This window comes from Fulmarus glacialis, unplaced genomic scaffold (genome assembly GCF_000690835.1).
Source record: "Fulmarus glacialis isolate BGI_N327 unplaced genomic scaffold, ASM69083v1 scaffold5965, whole genome shotgun sequence".
NCBI lineage: Eukaryota > Metazoa > Chordata > Aves > Procellariiformes > Procellariidae > Fulmarus > Fulmarus glacialis.
In genome coordinates this window covers 26,488-37,959 of record NW_009213592.1, presented here as the reverse complement: position 1 = coordinate 37,959, position 11,472 = coordinate 26,488, and the positions used below count along the sequence as shown (strand labels likewise).

At 41.9% G+C, this 11,472-nt stretch overlaps 1 protein-coding gene across 1 annotated transcript in view; it reads right to left on the bottom strand.

Moving 5' to 3' along the window:
• Nucleotides 1-492: 492 nt before the first annotated feature.
• Nucleotides 493-11,472, bottom strand: part of HSPBAP1 (HSPB (heat shock 27kDa) associated protein 1) — a gene marked incomplete at its 5' end in the record, with an annotated part of 34,604 nt that continues 23,624 nt past the window's right edge. The window contains 3 exons of the mRNA XM_009578234.1: nucleotides 493-1,091; nucleotides 1,301-1,411; nucleotides 4,729-4,812. Coding sequence (XP_009576529.1) covers nucleotides 534-1,091; nucleotides 1,301-1,411; nucleotides 4,729-4,812 — 753 coding nt within the window. The remainder of the gene's footprint in view (nucleotides 1,092-1,300; nucleotides 1,412-4,728; nucleotides 4,813-11,472) is intronic.

Genomic DNA, 11,472 nt, shown 5'->3' with positions numbered 1-11,472 from the left:
GACTGAAGCCGTCAGTCAGTACAGTTAGGCTGCTCCAGTTTAAAAGGGGGAAGGAGAAAAAAAAACCCAAACAAACCAAAAAACCCAAGAAACCCCTGCAAGAACATGACACATCCCCTTCTGGCATTTTAGGTCTAGTAAACTTAATCCAGGAGGAATTGCAGCCCATGCTGTTACCACCTGAAATGCAGAGCTTGCTTATTTCTGCACAGCTGTCCCCAGCTGATGCTCCAAGCTATAGAACATTTTAAAGATCCCATCCACACAACAAGGTGGGATTATAACTGTGTATGCTCTGTTTTGTTCGTAACACTGAGCAGCTCTCTGACTAAACATACCTTTCTTTTCCCAGCCATCATTAACCAGTTATTCTTCTTTCAGCTCAACTTCAATCTGCTACTTAACTATTAACTGTGTCTGTCTGTACCTAAAAATTATTTGAAATGAAACATTCAATTATTACTGAGCTTAAACACGCAGAACAAGGCTGCCATTTGATTTCTTTATTTCAGAAATGATAAAGCACTCCGGCACTAAACTCTTGTTCTCTCCAACAGCAGCTGAGCCACTAAACTGATGACATGCGGATTAACCAAACAGTCTAACAAATCATTAGTAGAAAGGGCTGTTTGTGAGGCATTTGGACTGCCGTCTGAATCCATTTGATGTGCAGGTGTTTCACAATCACTACTCATTACCAACTGCTTCCTGGTGCAGTGTAATTTTCCGAAATGTCCTCCTTCATTTTCATGGAGAAGATCTCTACCGTCACTTTCAACTGCAACCGCACCCATCGAGCTTGTTTCTTGAGACTGTGGTAAAACTTGAATAAGATGAGGCCCAAAAGGTACTTTCTGCAACTTTTCTGCTTTACATGTTGAAACGCCAAATTCATGGGTTAGTGATCTGCAGCCCTCTGGTTCAAAGCCAACTTCCCTTTTCTTCCTCTTGCACGAGGCGCTTGTCCTTTGCTCTGCACCACTGCTGCTGGGACGTGCCTGCTCTGGCACACTTGCCTTCTGACGTTCGAAATATGCAGACACCGCTTTGTTCAGGTACTGAAGATTGATTTCATGGGATGTTGCCTCAACCTAAGAAAACACCCAAGATACACTCAGTTAAAAGGAAATATGTTTCAATTCAGTGTTGCATGATTATCTTCCATGAATTACTTTTGCTACATGAAGGGAAGGAATTTAAAATTCTCTTTCTCAGGCAGCAAAAAGACTCAGGGGAAGCTAAGCAAAATGTCAGTAATTCTCTATTATCACTGCTATAATGGGAGCAAGAGAGGGCTTACCTCTGTGGGATTTAGCCAGAGATCTCCATCACTGGGATTTTCTGCTGATTTTATGGCACATACCAGCATTCGAGTTATTGCTTCTTCTACACGGGCTTCATGATCTGCATCCTGCCTCAAGGGAAGAGAAGGTGTTTGGAGATAGGTTGGCACTTGGTCTCTGCAGAAACGGGCAAGTTCTTGGGAAGAACTAAATGGATGGCCTTAGTTTGAAAGCCATACTCATGTATGCGAAGTCAGTGAAAGGCTTCAGACTTCTGATGCTCCTACATATGTGTACAGCCCTGACATGAGTAACAGCGCAGGCTTTGGTGTGACTACTCATCTGAATAAGGATTTGCAAAAAATAGATTTGTGTGTATGTATATAATTTTTTTCCTTGCTAGTGTTCTGTTAATTGAATCTGGTGCTTGAAATTACAATGCAATGTTAGCATTTAATTAATGTATGCATTTATATAGCTCTTTAGGACTAGAAGGACCATGAAAGTACATACCAAATTTTATATATCTACATATTATGTCTAATTTAAGTATTTAAAATACACAGGATGTTACAGCAAGGCAGCAACTATCTGGGGGCTACAGAGGCACAAAAGTGAGTCTTAAGGAAATTCAGGAAATATTTTATCGTGTAACAGTAGCTGACATACTACTGCAGTTTTAAACATAAGCAGAAGGAAAAACATGTTTCCTCTGAAAGCACTCCTGCAAAACTGGTTCTTTGTTTTGGCCCTTCACTTTCTGCATCATCCCCTCATGCAGCTGGGTACTAGCTAGTTTAGGATAACTGAACAAAACTTTAAAGGATCTTTTTAAGCTTTCTTTCCTACTTAACTGAATTTCTTGTATGTGGAAGGGAAGGGTATGTGGAAGGAAACAGTAAGGCTCCAAACGAGATGGGTGGTATAGTTAATTCAATGACAAGTGCCTAGGAATGGATAAGTAAATTTGCTTTCATTGAGATGCTTAGACACACAACTTTTAGAAGAAAGATGTAACCTTGTCAACCCACAGCCCCGAACTGCGTAACTGTGGCTTTGGGGAACACGCCAAGCAAACCACACCTTGCTGGTATGAGTGTTGAAGGCAGTAATTCATCCTGGAACCCTGAGCAGAATTTGGGATAGAAGCAGGGGGAAGTGCTCTTAGCATTCTGTGGCTTTGGATACTTGGCTTATTAGTGGCCTCGTATAACAAACACCCAAAACACAGAGTTTGGTATTTACATGCGGAAATGATTTAAGGTGTTGCACTCTTGGTATTAATCCTGGTCTGCTGAGTAACAGGGTTGTACTGATTGCATGAGAGTATGTTAGGAAGCAAGGAATACTTTGGAGTAGCTCACATCCAGCTGAAAACAAATTAAACTTCTACTCTAAAATCTTGCCAATATAGTTAATGGTTTCACTAGGACTATAAATGTTGGCATGATTCACATCTGTTAATATGAAAGCAGCTGGTAACAGCTGCAAGCAAGAACTGCTTGATTTGGTAGCGGAAATGTTCTCAGTATTGTCTTTTAGCATCCATGTCAGAATTTATTTTTATAGATGGATTGCCCAACACCGAACAGTGCTGCCATCATCAGCTGTAGGCATAATTTCTGTAAGGAACTTTCACCTGGGTTGCAATAGCCACACTTGTTTATGGCAGCTTTTGATATTTGGGGAGGGGGAGTGTCTCTGTCGTTCCTCAGCAAGATCCAGCAAACACTCTTCTGATCATGGTGCCATACACAACTACCTACTCTCGCTGTCACCAAACAAGATCTTGGTGACTTCTGCAAGACCTTTATGACCAGAAAGGCCACGGAGTTTAGCTCCACTACTTTTTTTTTTCTTGCAGCATGTAAGAACAGCTAGAAATGCTGTAACTAACACACCACCCAGCAACGTGGGAGTTACCAGCCTGGCACAACTGATCCAGCCCTGACCTGCTCCTCCGGAGGGGGACAATTTGTGAGGCACAGCTTAGGGCACAAGTGTGTGTGTTGACATCAGGGTCTTTCCAAGCATGGGGCACACAGCCAGTTCCTCTGAATTACCTCAAAGGCTGCTCAAATTTAAGACAGGCTTAAATGGATGCTCTACAACATTGTTGGTGCTTTCTCTGGCACCGGACACAGCCTGACTATACTTAGGGCTATATAAGAACTCTGTATGGGCTGTTGGCCTCTTGTCCTTTCTAAATACGTAGTCTCATCTGGAAAATTTCTCCATGAGGGAAACACCCAAGTGAGTTCCTCTACTCTCCAAATGCTTGGTTTGATGTTGGTATAAGAAATGTATCGTGTAGTCTTTGAAAAGCAGTTGAACACATGTGTTCATTCCCCTGCAGATTTCCAGCCTAATAAAGGTGTTGTGTTTTTTTTTTTTTTTAAAAAAAAAAAAAGGCAAGCAATAAGTATTTTAGTGAGGCAACTTTCACAGGCCATTTCAAAGGGTCTTTTTTATATTAAGCTAGGATTAATGATAAAGTAATTTGAATCAGAAAACCTTCTGGAGCATTGAGATGATATCCCTGGAACCATCCCATACATACTGGTTAACATGAGCAAGAAAAATCAAAGCCTGGGGAAAAGAAAATTAATTAAGTACTTGAGAAAATCCAACTCCAGGCAAATGAAAACTATCACAGAGAAACGAAAATTCAAAAATCCTCTGCCACCCCCTTCCCATCACATTAATCTGATTTAAATTCTAATTTAGCTTTGCATGTAAGAATGTGCTTGAGGTGAAGCTGCTGTTTTGTCATCCCCTATTCAGCACAAAGCTAGCTAGTCCCGAAGAAACTGGACATGAAAAATTTAGCTTGTGTTTAATTGTTTGCCTGATTGAGCTAAACTTGCATGTGATTTCTGCTGAATTGATGCTTCAGATCTGCAACTTTGGAAGGTTCTTCAGGAAAAACTGTATCCTTAAGGGCTCTTCCCTCACCAGCCTCTGAATACAGCACACCCAACAGGGCTGAACCTGGCAGGCAAGGGAGAAAATGCTTCAGCCTTGATCCTTACAAAAGTTCCTTCTCAATGCAGCTAAGTAGGAAATGCAGCTTGAGTTCTGAGTGGCATCATTTCTCTGCTCAGGTCATATTCTTTTCACTGTTTTCTTGCTAGAGATGCTTCTTTTTTCTCCCCCCAGTTTCTTGAGCAAAAACCTTGAATTGAATGTTGTGCTACTGGCAAAGCATGGCTGCATTTTAGTGGTGGGTGACAAATGATGCTAGTAGAACATGTAAGTCTGCAAAGTTTTCTGGGATCCTGATGATAAAAGATGCTATGTAAATGTAAGCACCACTGAAACTGCTTAAAAGTGTCTCATGAGGTCATCAAATCTGGGACAAGATTATTTGTGTCAGCTTTCCTACTCTTTATAATATATGCAAACATGGAAGTGCTACATCACCATGACATAAAGAGGAAAATACCAGTTCAATCCAAGAGTTTATGCTGACAGTGATGGGGTCAATGGATTCCACATAGTGCCACCAGTGCCTTGGAACGAGCAGGACCTGGAATCAGAGAGATCGCATTAGGGTACTAGTAGAGGCTTGAAGAAAGATAAGGTGTTGTAATTAAGGTGATGTGGGATGCAGAGGCAGAATGAGGCAAGGAATAGAGGTGGGTGGTGATCTTTATTTCTTTCTTCTAAAGAGCCTTTCCTCAAGACTTAAATGCCCACTCTCTCCTCTCATTGTATCAATATTCCCGTATAAGAAGTAGACATGATCCAGAACTACCTCTCATCCAAACTCCTTCTCATGTGAAGGAGGATTGTAACCTTAGAACTGTTCTAGGTAAGCAAGGTCTGGCTGTACAAAGGGAGCGCAGCTGGTGTAGCAGTAGAGGAGGGCTTTAAAGAAAGTCTCAGCCAAGCAGGAATTCTTTTGTAGACTCTCCAACTGAGCAGAATTCCCAGTTCCTTTAGAAGGACTGCCAGCTGGCTTCCCCAAAAGCAGGTATTCCAATGCTCATCTAGGTGATTAACAATATGTAGCTTTAATTCTGGTAAATACTCACCAGTATTAAACTTGTCACTTTTAGTAGCTAGGCTTTTAAAAGAAGGTGTCCCAGAAATCATGACAATCTAGTTTAGATCAGAGCTTTCCAACTATATCAGGATGATAGCTGTGACATAAAATTGATTCTAACCCATGGCTTTTATGGTACAAAGACCTTAACGTTGTTTTGATGATATAGTACAAGCTTTACAGATTACTGAACATTAGATTAACATGGAGCTATCAAGAAAAGCATAAAAGATGGTTTTTGACAGGGAATAAAAATGGTCAGAAAGGATAAAAACATACACTTCAGAATGGAGAAAGTGAAGCAATGATCTGTATCTGAATTGCAGACAATTCTTTTTCTTGGTAGACACAAATTACTTAAAAGAATGTTCTGCTACCTAGATAGCCCTGTGCTTCATTGTATCAAAACACGGCTAATGTAGGGAACAATGACTGAGGCCCTAGTCCTGCAAACACCTGGACATTCAGACACTTGGAAATTACAGGACAGTCAGAGCAGAGTCATTTTTGGGCCACAGGACAAAATGTTCTCCACAGTTTTCAATTTAAGTCGACTAAAAAAAGCATTTGCTCTCTAAAGGTCAAAAACATTTGGAAATTGTACTTTAATCCAGTACAGCATACAAAACAGAGAAGGAAGTCAGTCTGTGGAGGGCCATTATTTAAGAAGTATCACCAATTAGTTATTCCTGACATCTAAAAGTGTACGAAACCCTACACAGACTGAAGCCAAAACATGTTTTCTACACAGAACAAGTTTGAGTGGTGCTTTTGTCATAGAAACCTACACTTTAAATGAAAAGTGCAGTTGCATTAGCTGCAATGGGTTTATCTGTTAGCAAGTGTTTGCCCATGTTTCACTGACAGCAGAATCATACAAAACCCACTCATCTGCTCCATAGGGGAGCTTACGTTGCACTCTGTTAAAGAATCTGGGTGCCGTCTAAATGACAGGGTACAATGATGAAGCCTGGAAAATTTTGGTGTACAGCAGAAGGCGGCACAGCTTCTGGAGTAAGTAGCTGTTTCCAACAACAGGGTCCTTACTGTGAGACTTGCGTAGGAAGAGTGAGCTTGCAACATGCTGGAGAAGTGGATGAAGACACTAGGGAATTGGGGTATGGTGCAGGGGGAGTATGTAGCAAGGGAACAAAAGCAAGTCCCGACTTTTCAAACCAAAGTGGAGGAACTTGGTCTTTGGAGAGATTAATCAGATTTCACTTGCCAGCAGGTTAAGGATAATAACTGCAAAGTTGTGTATTTCTGCAGCTGGCACTGTTTGCTGATGCAATTTATAGAGGAGCTAGAGAGCTGTGACTCAGAGGCAAACCAGGTACCATAAAGATACCTGCTCTCCCTCTTTATTTTTGGGCAAGCTTATGCCTGTTAAAATATGGATTTATGGCAGCAAGAACATTGAAACTATCAAAAAGCAAAAGGACTAAAACGAAGATGAAGAAATGGAATAAAAAGTAATTAAAACCAAAAATACAGCTGGCAAGGGAGCAGCAGAACTAACAGAAGACCAAAAAAAAAATCCAGCAAAGAGAGAAGTAGAGTAGAATTCTTCTACCTTTACAAACTAGTATTCTTATAGGTTTGCAAACTAGAAGCAAAAAAAAAACCCCACAACAAAACTAACACAAAAACCCAACCCACCCCCCACTCCAACTATCAATTCCACAATAAAATAAAGCAGACTTCTGTATGTTTATGAATATGGGACACAGACTTAGCTACATTTGAAATTATATTTCAATAGGAAATGTGAAAGTCAACCACAGTGAAATAACACACACACAAAAAAAATGCAGCAAACATTTTACAGGGAAAATGTAAAGTGCAAAAGCAAGACAGAATTATTCCAAGCTAATTTTGTGTTAGCCTGCTTTCTACGGAATACATCTAGCTTTGTGGGCTGGGGAGATACTGATCTAAACAGCAACCAATCAGACAATTATAATATTTAGGCTAGTGATAGGCAAACATAGCAGATGAATTCAAAGTAGGACAGAAATTCCAGAAACGACAAAATGAAATTCTGGTCTATTACAGGAGGAAAGAAACAAAGAGAACAGTTGGGAGAGCAAGTGAAGCAATGCTGAAGACTTGTACAGCACAGAGAACAAAACAGGTTTAAATTCTCAATGGACACGAATAACTCGATACAGCGCAAATGTAGGGCAAAGGTGGAATTGCCTCAAAAAGAGGGCATACCCTGATGTGAAATATTACACCAAGAAATTCCTGCTCTCTGGGAAAAGATATTTGGGCAAATGCGCAAGAAAAGGAAGCACCAAAGAACGCCAGTGTGATGGGAAGAAAAAAATGGGGGGTTGTGGGGGGACCTAAGCAAATCCCAGAGCTGCCTGCAACCCTGGCAATGAAAAATAAAATAAAATAAATAAATGCATAGCCAACTCTGTGGGAGGACCATGTGAGGACTCCAGGGCAGTGCTGCCACCCCAGCCCATGCCCCCGTCCCAGCCGGTGCCTGGCTGCCCTGGTGCTAAGGAAGGTGCTTCTTACCCTGCCTCCGACCCACCGAAACGGAGCGCCCAGGGCCCCCGACAGCAGAAATACGGACACAGCCCTGGGGAGAAGCCCTGTGAACAGGAGGGGAATGGGGCTGTTACCATGCTGTGTCCGTTGGGCCCCAGGCGAGGGACTGAGGGAAGCTCAGGGAAGAGGCAGAAAAGTAGAGTTGGGAACTGGCAGCTTTCACCTTTGGTTTGCTCGACTTCTTGTGCACTCGTGGGGTTCTCCGTGTGTTACAGGCAGACTGGTGTTTTCATCACCAGATTCTCTGTCTCTTCTGCGATGGAGATGATGCTTCTGGTGTCTAGAGGATGAGCTGGGCTGTCTGCCATGTTGAACAGAGCCTTCCCTATGGGGTGACTTGGGGCTAGCTCTGTAGCCTCCCACATGGAAATCCCCTCTTCCTTCCCCAAAATAGAATTATCAACTACCTACTATGCATAATGTTGCGGACAACTCTGAATTCTCTTTTACTAAAACCACTTAAACTCTTTTCTGACAAATGCAGTTTTTCACTGCAAACCCTCTTAAAAAGTATTTTATATACTTGAACTGGAACGTTTTATTGCCTTTCAAAAAATTTGAATTGCTGCATTTCCTGACCTACTACACTACCTTTTTTTTTACTTTTCTTGATTATTGAGACTGTCTGTTCTGCTGCTCCCCACTTTAAGCTCAATCTGAAGTTCTCACCCCTTTTTTTTCAAGGTGGCACATAGGGAAATGCCTGCCTGACTTCATGAAGATTTCCGCTTGCTCAGGGTTGGGTTAGAAATCAGAGGTCTGCCTGCGCTGCTGTGAGCTCTGGCTGCCAAGCAGGATCCCATGGTGTGTTAGATACTGCAGCAGGAGAGCAGAAAGACAAAACTTTGCAGCTCTATGCAGGAACTTAGTGATAACTGTAGTTGTGGATGCAGACTGAGTTTGAGACGTGTTTCTTTAGACTTTCAGAAGGCAGGCAAGAAAAGCAGGGGAGGAGAGCTTCTGAGCAGCAGATCACGGTGAGAGACAGTAAGCAATAATTTTTAATGTTGATCATTTTTAAATCACTCTTCCCACTCTGTGACAGTGTTTTTCAAGGCTGGAAGGGAGCATCCTTCTCGGACTCGACGTGCCTCTGAGACTAGCTCAGTTAGGCCTTTCCTCGCATCTCTGGTGTCTAGAGCTGCACTGCAGCTCCTCTGCCTCCAGGCTGCTCCTGGGACACAGGGCTAGGAAGCAGGAGAGCTGGCAGCAGGGCAGCTGAGTCCTGCCTCTAGCAGCATGGGTCCTGGTGTCCGCTACCCCTCCTCTCTGGGGTGGCGTGAGGGGGAATGGCATTGCTCATGGGAGCCCAGTGTACAAGGTGCTTGCTCTCCACTAGGAGGTCAGATGTGTAGAGCCTCACGTGTCTACCTTCAGACAAGCTGAGATGCGCTTTCTCGCCTTTTTACCATTGTCTAGTTATTTGCATATGGATTAAGAGGAAAAAGGATTAAGAACAATTACATTAGCGAGCAGGAAGGAAGGAATAAGCTGGTGAGAAGTGGGGCAGAGGAAAGAATGATCAGTGATTTTGTATTTATATAGCGTCTCAGCTTTTTGTAGCCTTTTCAGGTGGGATTCATCTCTCCTATTTTTAATCATCAAAAAAGTTAAGCCTATGTGTGTAGGCTTCTTTTATAGCCTGTACTGAAGGACAAGATGGAATGAATGTTCCTGCAAGACTGTAACTGTGTAAGACAGGGAGGATGAATCGCCTTGTAGAGGTGCCAGGTTCTTCCCACTGATGGCAGACAGGACATCTGTCCTGGACGGGGTTTAAGTTGAGGATAGCAGATCTTACCCTAACTCTCTTAACACTTGTCCCAGAGTGTGGGCTGGAAGATACTAGAACAGACATGTTTTGCCCCATTTGTGATCTTTTAAGCAGTATTTGTATATTTGTGAAAACAATCAAGGTGTTACTAGAAATATGGCAGAATTTATGAACAAATAAAACAAAATACTAATGCTTTGGGTGAAAACTCACTAGTTCAGAGAGCACAAATCCACCAGCAGTCAACATCCTGCTCCATACTTGCCCCTCAGCCTTGCAACCATCACATAGGTGACCAGGTCCAAATATTTATAAGAAGCCCCTACATTTGTGTGATACAACTTGAGCTTGTAACTTTATGGATATAGTTGTGCGCAGCTGCAAACCCTAAAACTACTCAGCTACCTATTTAAATAAGTTAGATATCTAAATGTTATCATAATTTGTATCGAGAACAGATCACTAATGTATAACCAGAAACTGTACTAAGACCTCTGTGGAAATTCAGCCGACAGCCACTGGTCAAGTACAGGATGAAACCTTATAAAACCTGAAGTCTCAGCCAACTATCTAAATTCATAACAGAGATTCACCTCTGAACAATACAGTGAAAGGGCACAAAGGATGCAATCGAAGTACGCATTGTGCATTGGTACAATGTTATAGGAAGGACTTCTGCTTTAAAGCCTTAAATAGGTGTAGAAAAATGGCTTGTAACAAAAAACGACCAGAAGGTGGCATTAGACACATGAAGTTTTTGATACTTAAAGCTGCACTCACCCTACATGCCTTTGCTCTCCTGAAAAGAACACTTTTGTCTTTATTTTTCAACCCTTTATTGTTACAATATCTAATCCAAAATGTTCCTCTGGGAAGGAGTGGAGATGCTATGTATTATCACAAAATAAAGCTAGCTGCAAATTCTGCAGTAATTGTATTAATTCTACATGAAAACCACTGCTAAGCACGTATCCAGATTGTTATTATTCAGGGATCCTCTCCCTTATTAACAAAGGAATTCTTCTAGGTCATTCTTTCCTCTCCATCAAATGGCAGCAGTCCCCAGCCACCTGCCCCATAAGCTTCTGGATGAGGTGCTGGAAAGGACCACCCAAAAGGCGCTGATAAAATGGATAAAGGCAATACCTCACTGCTCCACCATTGCCTCTACATTACCTTCTCCCCAGAAATTCAAACAGTATCTCCTTCATGGCAATGGAGACAACTTGTATTACTGAGCTGGCCCAAGATCTTTATTCCTAGCAAGATTAACTTGTAATTGCTTTAAGCCTAATTAAAATTAAGATCATATTAAAGGTTTACTACCATACTTGATCATTCCAAAGGAGATTATAAATTGAAATAGTGTTGGGGAACATGGATAATGTAGTGCTGAATGGATGTGGCATTTTTATCAATAAAATAAAATTTTATTGATAAAATAAAAATTCGTTCTTTGTGCTTTAAATTCTTGTTGGAAACTACTATCCTGCTCCAGTCTGTCATCTCACCAGTTCACAGGACCGCTCCTCACCCTGCCTCCTCAAAATTAGCTGGATTAGCAAAAATCTGTTCTTTCAATTGTTGAAGGCAGCTGGGTTTGCCAGCTAGGGGCAAGGGAGTACTCGTACAAGTCACTGAGCTGGCAGATCAAAAGACAACATCTGGTAGGAGAAGGGTGAAAAGGCACTACAAGTGGCAACTCCACCATCTTAAGCAGTCGGAACAATGAACATTGCAAAATTCCTTTGGAAAGGCCTGACAGTTTGAGATGCGCAGGAGTGCTTTACAAGGACATGCACTGC